At 41.8% G+C, this 13,037-nt stretch overlaps 1 protein-coding gene across 8 annotated transcripts in view; it reads left to right on the forward strand.

Moving 5' to 3' along the window:
• ADGRE1 (adhesion G protein-coupled receptor E1) overlaps window positions 1-13,037 on the forward strand; it is an 83,934-nt gene that overhangs the window by 35,609 nt on the left and 35,288 nt on the right. For 6 of the 8 annotated variants that reach the window (XM_042977974.1, XM_042977978.1, XM_042977972.1 and 3 more), the window contains 2 exons: window positions 1,270-1,416; window positions 3,757-3,906. The exons of 1 other annotated variant lie outside the window; for it this stretch is intronic. In XM_042977974.1, coding sequence (XP_042833908.1) covers window positions 1,270-1,416; window positions 3,757-3,906 — 297 coding nt within the window. The remainder of the gene's footprint in view (window positions 1-1,269; window positions 1,417-3,756; window positions 3,907-13,037) is intronic. One more of the 8 variants, XM_042977979.1, reaches the window with a different exon arrangement.

A 13,037-nucleotide genomic window follows, 5' to 3' on the forward strand; every position in this document is an offset into this window, starting at 1 on the left:
ACCTTACAATGCACAGAACAGCTTCCCTACAACCAAAAATAATCTGGTCCCAGATGTCTTTAGTTCTGGGACAGAGAAACTGCGTGGCAGGGTGAGCTCAGACTCAAAATTCAGAACTATTTTCTATCATGTATTTGGTTCAAGACCTCAGGGTTACCCTCAACCCCTACCCCATGCCTTACATACTAAATCAGTCATCATAGCTTGGGGAATTTACCTGCTAAATACGTCTTGAATCTCTCCATTCTTCCTCATGCTTGGTTCGGGCTTCATCATTAGTTTAGCCATGTCCTCCCTGGGCCTGTCCTTCCTCCATTCTTGTCCCCTCGAATCCATCCTTCCAAACTGCAGCCAGAATTTGCTCACAAGAAGCAAGGGCTCCATCTCCCTGCATCTGGTTGAGAACTATTGTTCTCCATGCTCATTTGTAGGGAAGGTGACACCATCAAGCAAGGCATGGAGTGATCCAGCCCTTATCACATCCCCTGGGCTTGGAGTCAGAGATATACGAGGTCCTCTTTGATTTTTCTGATACATTTGTAGCAGTAGCTATTGCTGAAAAACAGATCACCCTGAAAGTCAGTGGCTGGAGACAAGCATAATATACGTGGTTTCTGTTCTGTGCATTGGAAATTTAGGTTGGGCTCTGCTGGTCACTTGCTTGCGTCTGTACTGGGCTTGTTCATGTGTCTGTGGTCAGCTGTGAGTCAGCTTGCTCATCTCGGCTGGGCTGCCTCACGTGTCAGGGGCTCCTGTGGGATGATCCATCTCTCTTCCACCTTGTCTCTCCTTCTTCATTAGGTGAGTCTAGGGCTTGTTCATGTGGCAGAAGCAAGCGGCTTAAAGAATGAGCAGAAGCAAATAAGTCTCTAGAAATCTAAGACTTGGAACTGGCACGACATCATTTCTACTGTGTTCTTTTGGCCAGTGAAAGTCATAGGCCAGATTCAAGCTGGATTCGAGGTGTGGGGAAACAAGCTCCCATCATAGAGGAGGAGTGGCAAAGTCACACTGCACCGCACCATCTGCATCCCATGGTGTGGGTGCAGGGAGGAGTAAAGGAGCACAGCCATTCTATGTTCATCTGTCTTGAAGCTATTCACCGCCCTCCACTTCTTTATTTTGGGCCAGAACTTATTCTCATGGCCAAACCTCAGTGCAAGGGAGATGAGGAGTAAGGGGAGAACATGCACAGTGAATCTCTGTTTGCAGTCTCCTATTCTCATGTCTTCATCTGCTTTGTCTTGGGTTTTCATCTCCACTGACCAGACGTGGATGAATGTGCTGACCCCACAACTTGCCCGGAGCACGCAACTTGTCACAACAGTCCTGGAAGCTACTCTTGTGTCTGCAACCTAGGATTTGAATCCAGCAGTGGAAACATGAGCTTGCAGGGCCCAGGAGACATATGTGAAGGTCGGTGGGAAGGGTTTGTTAGGGAACCTGGTCCAAGTCTGCATGCAAAGACAACAGTGGTGGGTGAGGGGTTAGAATGTCTGGGCTGAGCTCAAGGACCTCATCTGCTAAGCTGATGCCAAAAATTGCTCATCCATTCACTCATGCACTCATTCAACAAATACTTCCTGAGCACCTACTATATGCCAGGCACTCTTCTAGAGCTGGTGGATACAGCACCAAATAACATAGGCAAAACGATTTGTTCTCCTAGTACTCATCATCTAGGGTTAAGGGAGATAGAGAGCAAAATAAAGGCATGGCCATATGTGTGCCAGGAGTATCTGAAAGAAATAAAGATAAATAAGGCAGGAAAGGTGCATAGGCAGCATTGGGAGTAGGGGTCAACTTTTAGTAGAGAGAGTGGAAAGGAAAGGCCACACTGAAAAGTTGATATTTGAGAAAAGACGTGAAGGATATGATGGAGTGAGATATTGGGTATCTGGGGAAGGGTGTTCCAGGAGGAGGGAACCACAGATACAAAGGTCTGGAGGCAGGATCGCAGCCAAGGTGCTAAGCTCTTCCGGACATGTACTCATTGTCTGCCCAACAACCTGATGGTATTAGTGGTGTTTTATGCCCATTTCATAGATGAGGAACCTGAGCCTCCATCGCGGTAAAACAACTCTTCCATGGTCAAATAGCTAGGAAGTAGGGGAGTCAGGATCTGAACTGGCCATCATTGACTTGAGTCCAAATTTCCAGACTCTGACTCAAGACCACCTGGGAAGCTGTCATCTAAGAAGTCCAGAACCAGACTGAACCTGATTTTAAATCCTGGTGTGCCTTTCACAGGCTGTGTGACTCTGCACAATTGTAACGCCTCAGTTTCCTCATCAGAAAAATGGAAGTAATGTTAGTGTGCACCTCACAGGGCTGCCGTGAGCATTCCTCAAGCAGGTGCATATAAGGGATGTTCCTCAGTGTCTGTCACAAAAACTCAACATATTAGCAGTTAATTTTTTATTTTAGCTAACAAGTACTTACCTCATACTTGTTAATCTCCAGACTCTGCTCTGAGTCCTTCAGAGATGACACCTTATTCAATGCTCCAAACAACCCTATGGGGGAAAAACTATTATTATCCTTGTCTGACAGATGAGGGCACTGAGACACACAGAGGTGAACTCTCTTGCCCAGTGCATTGTCAGCTCAGGGCCACCAGAACAAAACACTGCAGACAGGGTGGTTTCAACATTGAGATCTATTTTCCCTCCATTGTGGAGGCTGGAAGTCTGAGACCACAGCTGGGTTCTGGAGAGGGCTGTCCTCCTTGCTTCCAGATGAGTGACTTCATTCTGGGGTCATGGACATGAGTTCTGATTTATCTCCCTCTTTTTATGCGTACTAATCCCATCTTTTTTAAAGTTTATTTAGTTGTTTTTGAGAGAAAGAGAGAGCTCACAGTAGGAGCAGAGAGGGAGAGAGAGAGTAAGAGAGTGAGAGAGAGAGTGGGAGAGAGAGCGAGAGAGAGAGAGAGCGCGCGCGCGCGCGCGAGAGAGAGAGAGAGAGAGAGAGAGAATCCCAAGCAGGCTCCACACTGACTATACAGAGCCAGATGCAGGGCTTGAACTCACCAGCTGTGAGATCATGACCTGAACAGAAACCAAGAGTTGTATGCTTAATTGACTGAGCCACCCAGATGCTCCAGGGCACGAATCCCATCTTAAGACCTCATCAACTTAATCATCTTGTGAACGCCTTTTGTCCAGATACCATCTCACCGTGTAGGGAATGTAACGTATCAATCTGGGGGCACATATTTCAGTCCACAGCACCCAGTAACACACAGTCTATAGGGCCAGAGCCAAGCTTTGAGCCCAGGCTGTCCATGCTTTGCACCCCTCCACTTGGATGCCTCTCAGTCATTATTATTATTACTGATAACATAGTATTTCTTAGGGGGAGGAATTGAGATGTATCAAGGAACGGGGGCCAGGGAGTTCAAGGCTGAGGGAGCAAACAGTGAGCCTTCCTGGACCTACAGGTAATCAGTGAATCTGGATCAGGAATTACTAAGGGGTTAGCAAGGAAAGTTGAGTTAGGTGAGCTTAGGTGGGTCCAAACTCTCAGAATCTCATGTGTTCTAAAGAGGAGTTTGGATTTTATCCCGAAGCGTGGAGAGCCTCATCAAAAGATTTGTGTGGGTCACATCCTGGCTCTTTGCACTTCTTTTCAGCAGTGTTTAAGAGGGTGCGAGCAGAGCCAGGGAGACCCGCTGGCTTTAGTCAGGATGGGGCTGTGCACTGCCATGGCCTCAGCATCCTTTATCCTTTTGACTCAGCCTAGTTTTCTGCTTAGATGTGGACGAATGTGCCAGGAACTCAACTCTTTGTGGCCTCAACTCAGTGTGTACCAACACCCTGGGGGAATACCATTGCTCCTGCCTGCCTGGGTTCTTTTCACCTGTTGAGTGGACCCCTGAGAAACCAGAGGATTTCAGATGTACAGGTAATGCTCCCAGCCATGCTGAGGACTTTTAATGGATGTCAACGTACCCTGAAGAGAGTGGCTTACAAACAACCCTTTCTGCTTGCTCATGATCCTGTGGGTTGACTGCATGGTTTTGAAGGTGGGGGTGGGCACTATGATGGCACCAGGTCTAAAATGGCCTCACTTATATGGCTTGTAGTTGGTGCTTGGCTCTGGGTGGGAGCTCAGATAGGCCCTTCAGTTTTCCTCATGGGCCTGTCCACACCAAAATTTTGGATGGTTACTACTGCACTTGCAATAGAGGCTTTCTGTCCAACAATGGACCGATGCAGTTCAGGAACCCAGGAGTGACATGAAAAGTTGAGTACGCACCTCCTCAACACCCTCCGCCATTTTGTAGGATAATCAGGTGGAAGCTGGCTGGGCAGTGGATGTAGGTACTTTTTTGTGTCCCAAACGTTATTTTCTCTCCCTCTCCTTCCCTGCCTTCTTTCCATTCTTTTTCCATAGTGACAATGATTCCTGTTCAATCAAAATTCTAACCTTTTGGAGCTGACATTAAGATGAAAATAGGAGTGAAAATCAATATCCAGAATTAACCACTGATTTCATTTTGGGAAATCTTTTGGTTGTCTCTCCATGAAGGAAACAAGAACTTTTAACGTTCGCTGAGCACCAGGCCCCCAATGAAGGGATTTATGTGCATTTTTACATTAAATTGAGTGTAGGCATCCTGATGATCTCCACTGTACAGATGAGGACACTGAGGCTTGGAGTGCTGGAATGAGCTGTTCACGGCTGTGTGGTTGGGCTGGCCTCCAAACCAAGTCTTTCCAACTCTCACAGCAGTGCTGAACCAAGTCAACCCTTTGCCACACTCTAGTTGTGCCGTGTTGGGGAAACGTATTTACCCTCTCTAGGCCTCAATGTTTCCATCTGCCGAATGAGCGTATAAGAGTACCGACCTCCAAGGATAGTTGGGAAAATTAAGTGCAATGAAGTACATAGTGTGCTAGGCACATGTATGCTCCCAAGAGCTAATACTTACATATGTAATGTAAATTGAAATAATCCCCAGAATGAGTGACATTCTGTGTCTCTATTTCTTGTGTTTAATCCCAATTCTCCCCTTGACAGTCAAGATCTGATTGTACCTCTGCCTAAGACCAGGGATCATTGAACTTTTAATACAAAGGGCCAAATAGTAAATATTTTGGAGGTTGCAAGCTGTGTGATCTCTGTCATGACCACTCAATACTCCAGTTGTATGCAAAAGCAGCTAAAGATGATACACAAATGAATAAATGTGTTTGTTGCAATAAAACTTTATTTATACCAACACGTGGTGGGCTGGATTTGGCCCATGAGCTCTAGTTCACTGGGTTCTGAATAAGGTTATTCATTTCTAGTGTTATGGTATCCAGGGAGCCACTAATTTGCTTCATCTTGTGTAGCAGATTGTATTTTCAAAGATGGTGGAAACAATGTCTTCTATGCTATATACCCTTCATTTTATGAATTTGTACTCCTTCCAGCAAGCTGTGGTACCTATGTTCCCTTCTCTAGAATCTGAGTCTGCTGGGACTCTGGGAGTGGTACTAAGTCATAAAGATACCATGCACCCCCTCCCTGTTCTCTTGAGATGCTCATTCTTGGGGCTTAGCTGCCATATGTGAGGAAGCCCAACCAGCCATGAAAAAGCAGCTGACCTGGAGAAGAACCAAGACCTCCAGCCCACAGCCCTGGCTAGCCCACGGCCAGCAGCAGATGCCAGCCTTGTGCGTATGCTGCCTTTAAAGTGGATCCTCTAGCCCCCACTTAAGCCAACTCAGCTGAGACTGCACGGAACAGAGACCAGCCATACTCACTGAACTCAACTCAAATGGCAGATACATTCATGAACAAAATAAATGACTGTCATTCTTTTGAGACATTCAGTTTTGATGTCTAAGTTTGATGTAGTTGAGTATCTCCCCAGGACTAGATAATGAAGAATTACTTGCAAAGGAGTTGAGGGACCCATAAAATTGAGTTGTCTTGGTGCCATGGGGAGGCCCAGCTCAAGTCTCCTCCAGCCCTGGTCACGTCGCCTAAACACTTGCTATGTACTTGTCATGCAAACACAACCTCAAGGCACGTCTCTTACACCTCCTCCCAGAAAACTGTACTTCTAGACAGAAATCTGGAGCTGCTCCTGGACATCAAGATCAGATCACAGGAATGTTCACTCCACCTTTGTTTGAGGTAGTAAAACATTAGAAACAACTGATAACTGATGATGAAAACTGGAGTTGGCATAAAGAATAAGGTAATGTGCTCCTTCATTCAACAAATATCTATCGAATACTCACAATGTCTTAGCCACCAAACCGGAGACAAAAGCATAAAGGGGATGAAATCCTTGCTGTAGTATCCATTATCCTCTAGATGGGGAATATTGATTTCAACCCAAAATGAAAAACCGGGGTCTATCAGGACTACTATAGCTTGCCAAATGACCCATGAGCTGTAACTCAAAGAGAAAGAAGGATTTGAGGGCTCCCTGGATACCGTAACAATAGAAATGAATAACCTTATTCAGCACCCAGTGAACTAGAGCTCATGGGCCAAATCCAGCCCACCACGTGTTGGTATAAATAAAGTTTTATTGCAACAAACACATTTATTCATTTGATCTTTCATTCATTCATTCATTTGATCTTTGGCTGCTTTCGCACAGCAACTGGAGTATTGAGTGGTCATGACAGAGATCACACAGCTTGCAACCTCCAAAATATTTACTATTTGGAGTCGTTTCTGCTTCCATACAAATTTGAGAATAGTTTGTTCTAGCTCTGTGAAGAATACTCATGTTATTTTGACAGGGATTGCATTGCATGTGTAGATTGCTTTGGGTAGCATCAACATTTTAATAATATCTGTTCTTCCTATCCTTGGGCATGGAATGCTTTTCCATTTCTTTGTGTCTTCTTCATTTTCTTTCGTATGCTGTCTATACTTTTCAACGTACAGATCTTTTAGCTCTTTGGTTACATTTATTCCTAGGTATCTTATGATATTTGGTGCAATTGCAAATGGGATTGATTCATTGATTTCTCTTTCTGCTGCTTCATTATCGGTGTATTGAAATGCTAATGATTTCTGTATGCTGATCTCATCTTCTGTGAATTTGCTGAGTTCCTGTATCAGCTCTAGCAGTTTTTTGGTGGTGTCTTTTGGGTTTCCCACATAAAGTATCATGTCATGTGTGAAGAATGAAAGTTTGACCTCCTCCTTGCCAATTCGTATGCCTTTGATTTCTTTGTACTGTCTGATTGCTGAGGCTAGGATTTCCAGTGCTATGTTTAACAACAATGGTGAGAGTGGACATCCCTGTCATATTCCTGACCTTAGGAAGAAAGCTCTCAGTTTTTCCCCATTGAAAATGAGGGAAATGAGCCCTGGATCATTTGTATATAGCCTTTATGATGTTGAGCTATGTTCCTCCTATCCTGACTTTCTGGAGGGTTTTTATCAAAAAAGGATGCTGTATTTTCTCAAATGCTTTGTCTGCATCTATTGAGAGGATCATGTGGCTCTTATCCTTTCTTTTATTAACGTGATGTATCAAGTTGAATGATTTTCAGATATTGAACCAGCCTTGCAGCCCAGGAGTAAACTCTACTTTATCGCAGTATATAATTCTTTTAATGTATTGTTGGATTTCATCTGCCAGTATCTTGTTGAGAATGTTTACATCCATGTTCATCAGGGGAACTGGTCTGTAATTCTCTTTTTCAGTGGGTCTTTACCTGGTTTGGGAATCAAGGAAATGCTGGCCTCCTAGAATGAGTTTGGAAGTTTTCTTCCATTTCTATTTTTTTGAATAGCTTCAAAAGAATAGATTTAACTCTTCTTTAAATGTTTGATAGAATTCTCCTGGGAAGCCATCTGGCCCTGGAACCTTGTTTATTGGCGGATTTTTGATTACTGATTCAGTTTCTTTACTGACTATGGGTCTGTTCAAATTTTCTATTTCCTCCTGTTTCACTTTTGGTAGTTTATATGTTTCTAGGAATTTATCCATTTCTTCTAGGTTGCCCAATTTGTTGGCATACACTATCTCATAACATTCTCTTATTATGGTTTGTATTTCTGCAGTGTTGGTTGTGGTCTCTCTTCTTTCATTTGTGATTTTATTTATTTGGGTCCTTTCCTTTTTCTTTTTGATGAGTCTGGCTAGGGGTTTATCAGTTTTGTTAACTGTTTCAAAAAACCAGCTCCTAGTTTCATTAATCTGTTCTACCGGCTTTTTCAATTTCAATATAATTGATATCTGCTCTAATCTTTATTATTTTCCTTCTTCTGCTGGTTTTGGGCTTTATTTACTGTTCTTTTTCTAGCCCCCTTAGGTGTGAGATTAGGTTGTGTATTTGAGACCTTTCTTCCTTCTTTAGGAAGGCCTGGATTGCTATATACTTCTGTCTTATGACCACCTTTACTGCCTCCCAGACATTTTAGACTGTTGTGTTTTCATTTGCATTGGTTTCCATGTACTTTTTAATTTCTTTTTTAATTTCTTGGTTAACCCATTCGTTCTTTAATAGGATGTTCTTTAACCTCCAAGTATTGGTAGTTTTTCCACATTTTTTCTTATGGTTGATTTCAGGTTTCATAGCATTGTGGTCTGAAACTACACGTGGTATGATCTCGATCTTTTCATACTTGCAGATGGCTGATTTGTGATCCATCCTGGAGAATGTACCACGTACACTTGAGAAGAATGTATATTCTACCTTTAGGATAAAATGTTCTAAATACGTCTGTTAAGTCCATCTGGTCCAGTGTGTCATTCAAAGGCATTGTTTCCTTGCTAATTTTCTGCTTAGATGATGTGTCCATTGCCATAAGTGGGGTGTTAAAGCCCCTTACTATTATGGTATTATTATCAATGAGTTTCTTTATATGTCTGATTAATTGATTTACATGTCTGGCTGCTGTCAAGTTGGGGGCATAAAATTTCCCAATTGTTAGATCTTATTGGTGGATAGACCCCTTCATTATGATATAATGCCCTTCTTCATCTCTTGTTACAGTCTTTATTTTAAAATCTAGTTTGTATGATGTACGTATGGCTACTCCAGCTTTCTTTTGACATCTATCAGCTTGATAGATCGTTACCCATCCCCTCACTTTCAATCTGCACGTGCTCTTGGGTCTAAAATAAATCTCTTGTAGGCAGCATATAGGTGGATGTTGTTTTTCTTATCCATTCTGATACTGTCTTTTCATTGGAGCATTTAGACCATTACGTTCAGAGGGATTATTGAAAGATATGAATTTAGTGCCATTGTGTTGCCTACGGTTGGTGTTTCTGGTGATACTCTCTTTCTAGTCTTTGTTGCTCTTGGTCTTTTTGTTTTGATTTTCTCCCCTCAAAGAGTACCTCTTAAAATTTCTTGCAGGGCTGGCTCAGTGGTCACAAACTCCTTTAGTTTATGGTTGTCTGGGAAAGTCTTTATCTCTCCTTCTATTCTGAATGACAGCCTTGCTGGATAAAGAATTCTTAGCTGCATATTTTTCCCACATTGAATACATCCTGCCACTGCTTTCTGGCCTGCCAGATTGTTGTGAACAGATCTGCTGTGAACCTCATCTGTCTTCCTTTGTAAGTTAAGGACTTTTGTACTCTTGCTAGTTCCATGATTCTTTCCTTGTCTGTGTATTTTGTGAATTTGACTGTGACATGACTTAGTGATGGTTGGGTTTTGTTGAATCTAATGGGAGTTCTCTGTGCCTCTTGGACTTTGATGTCTGTGTCCTTCCCCAGATTAGGGAAGTTTTAAGCTATAATTTGCTCACATAAACCTTCTGCCCCTTTTTCTCTTTCTTCATCTTCTGGGACTCCTTGTTACAAATGTTATTCCTCTTTAGTAAGTTGCTGAGTTTTCTAAGTCTTGAATTGCAATCTTTTGCCTTTGTTTCCCTTTCTTTTTTTCTTTTATTCTTATTTTTAAAATTTACATCCAAGTTGTAGCGTATAGTGCCACAATGATCTCAGGACTAGATTCCTTAATGCCCCTTACATTGAGTCCATCCTCCCTCCTAGAACCCCTCCAGTAACCCACTGTTTGTTCTCCATATTTAAGAGTCTCTTACGTTTTGTCTCCCTCTCTGTTTTTATATTATTTTTGCTTCCCTTCCCTTATGTTCATCTGTTTTGTGTCTTAAAGTCCTCATATGAATGAAGTCATATGATATTTGTGTTTCTCTGACTAATTTCGCTTAGCATAATACCCTCTAGTTCCATCCACATAGTTGCAAATGGCAAGATTTCATTCTTTTTGATTGTCGAGAAATACTCCATTGTGTGTGTGTGTGTATACACCACATCTTCTTTATCCATTCATCCATTGATGGACATTTACGCTCTTTCCACTCTTTGGCTATTATTGATAGTGCTGCTATCAACATTGGGGTGAATGTGCCCCTACGAAACAGCATACCTGTATCCCTTGGATAAATACCTAGTAGTGCAATTTCTGGGCCATAGGGTAGTTCTATTTTTAATTGTTTTCCAGAGTGGCTGCACCAGTTTGCATTCCCACCAGCAGTTCAAAAGAGATCCTCTCTCTCTGCATCCTTGCCAACATCTGTTGTTGCCAGAGTTGTTAATGTTAGCCATTCTGGCAGGTGTGAGGTGGTATCTCATTGTGGTTTTGATTTGTATTTCCCTGAAGATGAGTGATGTTGAGCATGTTTTCATGTGTCGGTTGGCCATCTGGATGTGTTCTCTGGAGAAGTGTCTATTCATGTCTTTTGCCCATTTCTTCACTGGATTATTTGTTTTTTGGGGTGTTGCGTTTGATCAGTTCTCTATAGATTTTGGATACTAACCCTTTATCTGATATGTCATTTGCAAATACCTTCTCCCGTTCCGTTGGTTGCCTTTTAGTTTTGCTGATTGTTTCCTTCGCTGCACAGAAGTTTTTTTTAATTTGATGAGGTCCCAATAGCTCATTTTTGCTTTTGTTTCCCTTGCCTCCAGAGATGTGTTGAGTAAGAAATTGCTGTGGCCGAGGTCAAAGAGGTTTTTGCCTGCTCTCTCCTCGAGGTTTTTTTCTCCTCGAGGATTTTGATGGCTTCTTGTCTTACATTTAGGTCTTTCACCCATTTTGAGTTTATTTTTGTGCATGGTGTAAAAAAGTGGTCCAGGTTCATTCTTCTGCATGTCGCTGTCCAGTTTTCCCAGCACCACTTAGTGAAGAGACTGTCTTTATTCCATTGGATATTCTTTCTGCTTCGTCAAAGGTTAGTTAGCCATACGTTTGTGGGTCCATTTTTGGGTTCTCTATTCTGTTCCATTGATCCGAGTGTCTGTTTTTGTGCCAGTACCATACTGTGTTGATGATTAAAGCTTTGTGATACAGCTTGAAGTCCGGGATTGTGATGCCTCCTGCTTTGGTTTTCTTTTTCAGGATTGCTTTGGCTATTCGGGGTCTTTCTGGTTCCATACAAATTTTAGGATGGTTTGTCCTAGCTCTGTGAAGAATGCTGGTGTTATTTTGATAGGGATTGCATTGAATACATGGGTTGCTTTGGATACTAGTGATTTTTAACAATATTTGTTCTTCCAATCCAGGAGCATGGAATATTTTTCCATTTTTTTCTGTCTTCTTTAATTTCTTTCATAAATTTTCTATAGTTCAGTGTATGTATTTTTCACCTCTTGGTTAGATTTATTCCTAGATATTTTATGGGTTTGGGTGCAATCGTAAATGGAATCGATTCCTTGATTTCTCTTTGTGTTGCCTCATTGTTGGTAAATAGGAATGCCACGGATTTCTGTGCATTGGTTTTATGTCCTGCAACTTTGCTGAATTCATGGACCAGATCTAGCAGTTTTTTGGTGGAATTTTTGGGTTTTCCATATAGAGTATCCTATCATATGCGAAGAGTGAAAGTTTCATCTCCTCCTGGCTGATTTGGATGCCTTTTATTTCTTCGTGTTGTCTGATTACTGAGGCTAAGACTTCCAATACTGTGTTGAATAACAGTGGCGAGAGTGGACATCCCTGTCTTTTTCCTGACCTTAGGGGGTAAGCTCTCAGTTTTTCACCATTAAGGATATTAGCATTGGGTCTTTTGTATATGGCTTTTATGATCTGGAGGTATGGTCCTTTTATCCCTACTATCTTGAGGGTTCTTGTCAAGAAAACATGCTGTATTTTGCCAAATGCTTTCTCTGCATCTATTGAGAGGATCATATGGCTCCTGTTCTTTCTTTTATTGATGTGATGAATCACATTGATTGTTTTGTGGATATTGAACGAGCCCTGCATCCCAGGTATGAATCCCACTTGGTCGTGGTGAATAATTTTTTTAACGTGTTGTTGGATCCAGTTGGCTAATATCTTGTTGAGGATTTTTGCATCCATGTTCACCAGGAAAATTAGTCAATAGTTCTCCTTTTTTGTGGGGTCTTTGTCTGGTTTTGGAATCAAGGTAATGCTGGCTTCATAGAAAGAGTTTCAACATTTTCCTTTCATTTCTAATTTTTGGAACAGCTTCAAGAGAATAGGTGTTAACTCTTCCTTAAATGTTTGGTAGAATTCCCCTGGAAAGCCATCTGACCCTGGACTCTTGTTTTGGGGGGAGATTTTTGTATTACTAATTTGATTTCTTTGCTGGTTATGGGTCTGTTCAAATTTTCTATTTCTTCCTGTTTCAGTTTTGGTAATTTATATGTTTCTAGGAATTTGTCCATGTCTTCCAGCGTACCCATTTTATTGGCATATAATTGCTCATAATATTCTCTTATTATTGTTTGCATTTCTGCTGCATTGGTTGTGATCTGTCTTTTTTCCTTCTTGATTTTATTTATTTGGGTCCTTTTTCTTTTTGATCAAAGTGGCTAGTGGTTTATCAATTTTGTTAATTCTTTCAAAGAACCAGTTTCTGGTTTCATTGATCTGTTCTACCGTTTGTGGTTTTTTTGTTTTTTTGTTTTTTTTGGCTCCAATAGCATTGTTTTCTGCTCTAACCTTTATTATTTCCCATTTACTACTGTGTTTTGGTTTTATTTGTTGTGGTTTTTCCAGCTCTTTAAGGTGTAAGTTTAGGTTGTATGCCTGAGACCCTTCTTCCCTCTTTAGAAAGGCCTGGATTGC

Source organism: Panthera tigris, chromosome A2 (assembly GCF_018350195.1).
Source record: "Panthera tigris isolate Pti1 chromosome A2, P.tigris_Pti1_mat1.1, whole genome shotgun sequence".
In the NCBI taxonomy this organism is placed as follows: Eukaryota; Metazoa; Chordata; class Mammalia; order Carnivora; family Felidae; genus Panthera; species Panthera tigris.